Source organism: Mercurialis annua, linkage group LG1-X (assembly GCF_937616625.2).
Source record: "Mercurialis annua linkage group LG1-X, ddMerAnnu1.2, whole genome shotgun sequence".
Classification (NCBI taxonomy): domain Eukaryota; kingdom Viridiplantae; phylum Streptophyta; class Magnoliopsida; order Malpighiales; family Euphorbiaceae; genus Mercurialis; species Mercurialis annua.
The window spans coordinates 73,030,075-73,037,651 of record NC_065570.1 but is presented as its reverse complement, the minus strand read 5'-3'; the positions used below and the strand labels follow the sequence as shown (position 1 = coordinate 73,037,651).

The 7,577-nt window shown below is 32.4% G+C and overlaps 1 protein-coding gene across 1 annotated transcript; it reads left to right on the top strand.

The window, feature by feature from the left end:
- Window positions 1-1,086: 1,086 nt before the first annotated feature.
- LOC126664527 (phosphoprotein ECPP44-like) lies at window positions 1,087-2,207 on the top strand. Its single transcript, XM_050356952.2, has 2 exons — window positions 1,087-1,456; window positions 1,554-2,207. The coding sequence occupies exons 1-2, from the start codon at window positions 1,193-1,195 to the stop codon at window positions 2,010-2,012; spliced, it is 723 nt and encodes a 240-aa protein (XP_050212909.1). The 5' UTR covers window positions 1,087-1,192; the 3' UTR covers window positions 2,013-2,207.
- Window positions 2,208-7,577: the final 5,370 nt, after the last annotated feature.

Below are 7,577 nucleotides of genomic sequence, written 5' to 3'. Positions count from 1 at the left end.
ACTAAACAAATCTGTAACTTGTTTTCTTTAGTTAAATCAAATTTATTAAGAAAAATATCAGGTTCATTTCAAGTGTTCAAGAGTAGTTTTCGGATCATTCTCGAATTATTTACGACTGTAATTGCTTCTGATTCACTGAAATAAAGTTTTATTGAATCTCAAGAAAATATACTAATTGGCCATAGCATAACTAGCAATGCAAATCTTAATCTATCCGATAACATTCAAATTAGTTTCACCAAAACCAAATTAATAAACAAAGGAAAAGAAATCACAAGTGTCTTTGTTCACTATGTCATAGACAAATTGAAAACGGTGAGTTTGCAAACACACGTGCACAAGTGCCCAAGCAAAACAGGCCACCGAAGTGGTTTTGTAATGAAATTTAAATATTATCTTTGGGAAAAGGATTTTCGATGGCACTAAACCGACCAACAGTCCACAAATGCCCATTCAAGTAATGTATCTTAAGTAATCTGTCATCATCTCCTTGTTGTTTAATCTCCTTTCTTTAATCACTTTCATATTTTTAAAATTAAAATCTTCTTAAACTAGACAACTAAAGAAGTGCACCATTCGCAAATCTCAAGATGGTCACCTTCTTCTTCTTCTTCTTCCTACCGATTAATTGCCACGTGGATCCACCTGATACGCTTAGTGTGTGACCCACCACCGACCCTTCTACATAAATCATCACAAAACCGACATATCAGGTCCATTCCAGGACAACCCTTCACGTTCTTCTTACACATGTCATCTACCAATTGGTCTCATGCACTATCATTTGTACACTATTTCATTTTCTCTATTCTTTTCCTCTTTTAGCTAATTAATTCCATACACGCTCGTCAAGTAGATAAGCATGCACGCGCTCTATGTGATTGCCACCGTTGATTTTTGAAAGGTGTAAAGTGGAGAAAGCGAGTAGCTTATATTTTTAACGCTCACGTCGGTTACAGAAGCTAAAGCAAAAGCTTTGATTGGCCAATTTAATTAATCATTTTTCAGAAATTTTTAATTTCTTAATCGCGTAGGATCCGCGTTGTGTAATAGCTATAAAAGCCACTCCTCTCACTCAACTAAAACCCATCATTTGCATAACGCATCAAATCTACAAAATATTAGGGTTTTTCAGTTCATCAGTGTTAATTTGTTGAGATAAATTTATACTTTGAGTTCGAGTTTGATCAGTATGGCTGACATTGAGCACAAGAGCCATGAGCATGAGACTCCAGCCGTTGTTGAGAGCAGTGCAGCAGTTGAGAGTACGGATCGTGGGTTGTTCGATTTCATGGGGAAGAAAGAGGAAGCGAAGCCTCAAGAGGAGGTGATCGCCGCTGAATTTGAACAGAAAGTTCAGGTTTCTGAACCTCCTAAAGAAGAGGAGGAGGAGAAGAAACCTACTCTCTTGGAGCAGATTCATCACCACCGTTCCAAGAGCAGCTCCAGTAGTTCTGTAAGTTGTTCATTTTTCAACTGTTTAATCTTTTTGTTTCCATTTCCGAATTTTGAACTGATTTTAGTATGTGTTCGGATGTTATTAAAATCTGCAGTCCAGCGACGAGGAGGAGGAAGTAGAGGGAGAGGAGAAGAAAAAGAAAAAGAAGGAGAAGAAGGGATTGAAAGAGAAGATCACGGAGAAGTTATCAGGAGGAGAAGAGAAGAAGCACGATGAGACTACAGTAGTACCGGTAGTCCATGTCTCCGATGATCAGCACACACCTGAAGCAGCAGTCCACGGCGCAGAGGCAACAACACCGCAGCCTGAGGAAAAGAAAGGTTTTCTTGAGAAAATAAAGGACAAGCTCCCTGGACATAACAAAAAAACTGAAGATCATGTTGTTGCGGCACCACCACCACCGCCACCTACGGTGGAGGCCACTTCTACAGAAGAAGTACACGACGGAGAGGCTAAGGAGAAGAAGGGAATTTTGGAGAAGATCAAAGAGAAGCTTCCTGGGTACCATCCAAAAACAGAGGAAGAGAAGGAGAAAGAAAAGGAGAGTCATTAAACAAAAAGCATGCAGTGATATTTGTGTTTGATGGTGATCATAAAAAACTATGTGTGGGCTTCCTAATTTCATTATGATCATCATTTTTCTTTGGTTTTTGTTTGTTCATTTTGATCATATTCTGCTTGTTTAATAATTAAGTTTGTTTAGAGTCTATATTTCCAGAAAATATAATTTTATTTCATTTGTTTTTCATTTCTATTTAATTTGTTTGGAACCTTTTTCTGAGTTTTGATCATTGGAATTGATTTGGTGTATTGAATACACTTGTGCATTATGATGATATAGCTAAGCCTAAGGGGCCCATGAAGATATTTAATGTTTGTTATGGGATAAAGTTAAATTAATCTAATGTATTGAGATTTGACATAAAGAATTTTAAGACGCGTGGTATGGATATGAAATTAAACTATTTGCTTTGGTCCAAAAATAAATAAGTATAGAATTGGTGTACAGATTACGACATTTGAGTTAAAAGAACATTTGCTACGAATAGAGAGTCGACAATTTCTTTGCTGGAAAGGCCATCTTAGTGTTATATTTCATGTTCATGTATGCTAAAAAGATAACGTTACTTTATTTGCGACATTAGTTTTGTTTATCTTAGGAATGGGAACTTGTATAACTTCTTTTAAATAAAGGATTTGAATTCTTCTATAAAAATATGATGGTATGTCACTTTATTTTACTTTCTTCTTTCTTTCGGTTCTTCGTGACAAAGGATAATATCATCATACGAGAGTGATAAGTAAACGTACAACTAAATAAAAACGGTGGGAGTAACTAATATATAGTAATGCAATCTTACTCTATCCGATAAGTGATGACATTCGAAATTAGTTGCACGAAAACCAGATTTTAATAAACAAAATTTACTTAGTGTCTTTGTTGACGATGTCATGCAGCAAGAATAGACAAATTGAAAATGGTGAGTGTGGAAACACACGTGCACAAGTGCCCAAGCAAAATAGGCCACCGAAGTTGTTTATAATGAAATTTGAATATTATCGTCGGGAAAAGGATTTTAGATGGCACTAAACCGGCCAACTGTCCACAAACGCACATTCAAGTAACGTATCTTAAGATATCGCATGGTAAGTGAGTAAGGGAAGTTTAACTTTTCGAGAAATAATAAAATGTTCTTATTTGATTTATTTTATAAGTATTACTTTTCGAAAAGTTAACAATTTGTCTTCTCTTTAATTAGGGAGGTAACTTCCCTAACCAAAGCTAAGTAAGTAGAACTTCCCTAGTTAAGTTAATAGAAAATACAACTATTTTCCTACATTTAATTAGTTTAATTAGTTATTAAGAATAATATCGTCTTTAAAGTTTAATTAATTAAAATTAATACAATTTTCCGGGAAGTTAGTAAGTAAACCAAGTAAAACAATTATCAATTTCCTTTCTACTAACTTTCTCAACAATTAACTTCTCGGGAAGTATACTTTCCGGAGAGTATACATTTACAAACCAAATGAGGTCTAAGTAAACTGTTATCATCTCCAAGTTGTTTAATCTCCATTTGATTAATCACTTTCATAATTTAAATATTTAAATCTCCTTAAGCTAAAAAAGTGCAATAACCTCACCAGATTAAGCCAAGCGGCTATGTGATTTCAAATTCTGATTAAACATTATACGCAAGTTGTAACGTAACAAATGTGCTATGTCATATTTATAATAATAAATCAATGACTATTTGCGATATTAAATTCCATTATTAATTAAGCAAATTGAGAAATTTAAAAGGGTTAAAATTTATAAATTTTGTACAACTCGTCGATCTCGCCAAAATTTATTGTTAGGTAAGATAAACATCATAAGAATCTATGAATTTATAAAATCTATTATCCTCTGAAGTTTCTCATTGAATTTGTCATCTAAGAGGTGAGAAAGTTATATTATTTTTAAAAAATAACCGTTATAAATTCTTAGATATATTTATAATTCAAAAGGTGATTTTTTAAAATTCATGCATTTTATATTCTATGAATTTAAACGAAATCCATGAATTTTAAAAAAATTCAATCCAAACGGTATTTTAATATATTTTTCTATTAAATATTCAAACATTATAAGCGTTTTATTGGACTTTTAAGTTAGATAGCCATTTTAAGGAATAATTTTTAATAGTTTTAGATGTGTAATTTATCTTAAAATATAGTCTAACTAGCTTTATGCTCGCGCGTTGCACGGTTTTTATTTAAATTTTCATTATTATTAGATTTAATTTATTATTGATTTTTTTAGAATTTTATGTTAATGAAAAATAATCTAATGTGTGTATGCCACATAAGAATGTTAATATCAAAATTGATGTATTAATATTTTATAAATAACAATATTTATGTTTATGATTTTATTCAGTTTGTTAGTTTATTTTTAATTATACTATATTATTAATATTTTTCATATCACAATAATACATTGTAATACTATATTTTTATTAATTTTTACTATTTATCTTTATTTTTCAAAAAATTTCATTATATACTAAATTTATCATCTTTTTTCAATATGAAGTTCCGATATATACAAAATGAATAAAGCAGTTTTCAATTGTCATTATCCCTATTTAGCTATAGTGACAAACAATGAGCTCTAGATAATCACAAGTGAAAATTTTATAAATTAACCTTGAGATCTAATCTACAAACAGATAAAATTAAATCAATTAATAAACTAAAAACTCTTAAAATATAACAAGGTAAATATCTATTTGCATGATTGGCTGTTTATCAGCATATTTTATGTCCTTTGAGACATGGATTTACATATAAATGTAAAAATTAATCACTGAAATAAAACATCAAAAACACATCTCTAATAAGAAAGTCTCCAAAATTTCAAAGAAACAATTTATATACAATTTTATTGAGTATTAAGCTTCATTTTTCGAAACTTTAGAGGACATTCAAGAGACATTGTAGTGTACAAAATATATGAAAAGAAGATTCAAGAGTGTAATAATATAAAATATGGGCCGAGTATTCAATTAGTTGGTATTCACTAAATTAATGTGATATTCAAGTATAAATTTAAAAAGTTGGCATAAAAGCAATCACTTCAACCTATAATTTAATAGGAATAATTTTAAGCTAAAATCAATTTTTTTGAATGGGGTTGTTCTTGGAAACCTTCTATCGAGCACAAATAATTTTTACATTACATTAACAAATATTTCTTTAAATAGAAAAAAGAGAATGAATATCTATTAATAATGCAAGAAACAATATTTAAACAAAAAATTTGATGAATCAAAGGAGTTCAATCACCAAATATGCCAACTCGGTAGCAGTAAAAAGTGGAAGAGTTGAACAATAAAGGAAAACTAAAGAGAAAAAATCAATTGATTCCTTGTTCTATCAAGAACATAAATAATAAAAGAGGAACTTTTTGATAAGGATATAGGTTGTTATTTATGAAATTCAAATTCAGATTGTGTAGATACTTACAATGATATTATGTAACTATAAATACTTGTAATACTCCATTCATAAATAACATCTGAGACTACCATATTCAACATGGTATCAGAGCCCTAATGGGTTTTAAAATCTTCTTCTATTAGTTGTTTGTATTTATATCAAACAAGAAATATCCAGCAGCCATCAAATAGCTGTCCTGTCTTTTTTTTTCTTTGCACGGCAATATGTCAAACCAACATGAGATTGTTCCCTCATCTTCTCATTTTGGAAATTTTCCAAATGCCAACCTTACTGCTCAGTTACCTATTAAACTGAACACATCCAATTATTTATTATGGCAAGCTCAGATTATGCCACTACTTCGATCTTACGATTTAGCCGGTCATGTGGATGGTAGCTGTGATCCTCCACCATTGACAAATGCAGAAAATCAACCTAATCCTGCCTACCATATATGGTACAAACAAGATCAACTTGTTCTCACATGGATAATCAGTTCCATATCTGAAAGTTTTCTTCAACAGATTGTTAATGTCACCAAAGCTAGAGATGCTTGGACAAAGCTTGCAACAGCTTACTCTTCGGGTTCAAAGGCTCAAATCCGAACTATTAAATCTAATTTTTATCGTCTTCAAAAGATTCCTAATGAATCTATTGTTGTTTACAGTCAGAGAGCAAAATCTATGTTTGATCAATTGTTGGCTCTTGGTAATCCTGTAATGGAGGATGATCTTGTGCAGGTTATTACTAATGGACTTGATTCTTCATATCGTCCTTTTGTTCGTTCTCTTGAAAATCGCCTTGATTTTGTTGGATTTGACGATCTCTATGGTTTATTGCTCAGTGAAGAGGCAAGTCTTGCTTCTGAGAAAGAAACTCCTAATATTTCTACAGCCTTTTATTCATCCGCTGGTAATAACAACAGCCGAAATTATTCACCTTCTCATGGTAGAGGCAGAGCACGTAATTCACGTGGAAGGGGATATTCTTCTCCTTCACGTGGGAGAGGAAATAGGCAACAGAACACCTACAATTGGCAGTCTCAAATGGGTCAATCTCACTATGAGCCCAACAATTCATTTAATCCTCTCTCTGTCACTTGTTTTAATTGTAATGGGAATGGCCACTATGCAAACACATGCTCTTCTCCAAAAATTCGCAGAGACAACAGACCGTTACAACCTTCTCCAAGCTCAAACCTTGCCACTTCTTCTTCTCCAAATAACCAAGCTTGGATAATGGACACCGGAGCTACACATCATCTCACTTCAGATCTCAAAAATATAACTGTTGCAGATGAATATACTGGCCCTGATGGAATCAAAATTGGTGATGGTAAAATCCTTCCTATTTCTCATATTGGGTCTTCTAAATTTCATTCTCGTAATTCTTTATTTTCTCTATCTGATATTCTTCATGTTCCTAATGCTTGTGCTAATTTATTATCAGTTGCTTCTTTTACAAAATCTAACCAAGTTTCCATTGAATTTTTTCCTTTTCATTTTGAGATAAAGGATATCCGCACGAAGAAGGTTTTACTTTCAGGCCCGAGTAATCAAGGATTATACTCGCTATCCTTCTCACCAGTTCACAATTCCAAGAAAGTTTTTCTGTGTTCGTTTAGTACATGGCACAATCGACTCGCTCATGCTTCTCCACGCACTGTGCAATCTGTGTTGGCAGCTTCAAATATTCCAGTCCATAATAAATTATCAACTTTGTGTAATGCTTGTTGTGTTAGCAAAAGTCACAAGTTGCCTTTTCCAGTTTCTAGTTTTCGTTGTCATGGACCTTTAGATGTTATTAGTTCTGATGTTTGGGGTCCTTCTCCTATTGAGTCTGTTAATGGTTTTCGTTATTATGTTTTATTTCATGATCATTTTAGTAAATACTGTTGGATCTATTTCTTGAAAAATAAATCAGATGTTTTCAATACTTTCATCAAGTTTCGTCATATTGTTGAAAAATTCTTCAGTCGTTCTATTAAAGTTTTTCATGCTGATTTAGGAGGAGAATTTGTTGCTCTAGCTAAATATCTTGCTGAAAATGGAATTACGCAAAGTAGTGCATGTCCTAAAACACCCGAACAAAATGGTCTTGCGGAACGAAAACATCGACATATAGTTGAAACTGG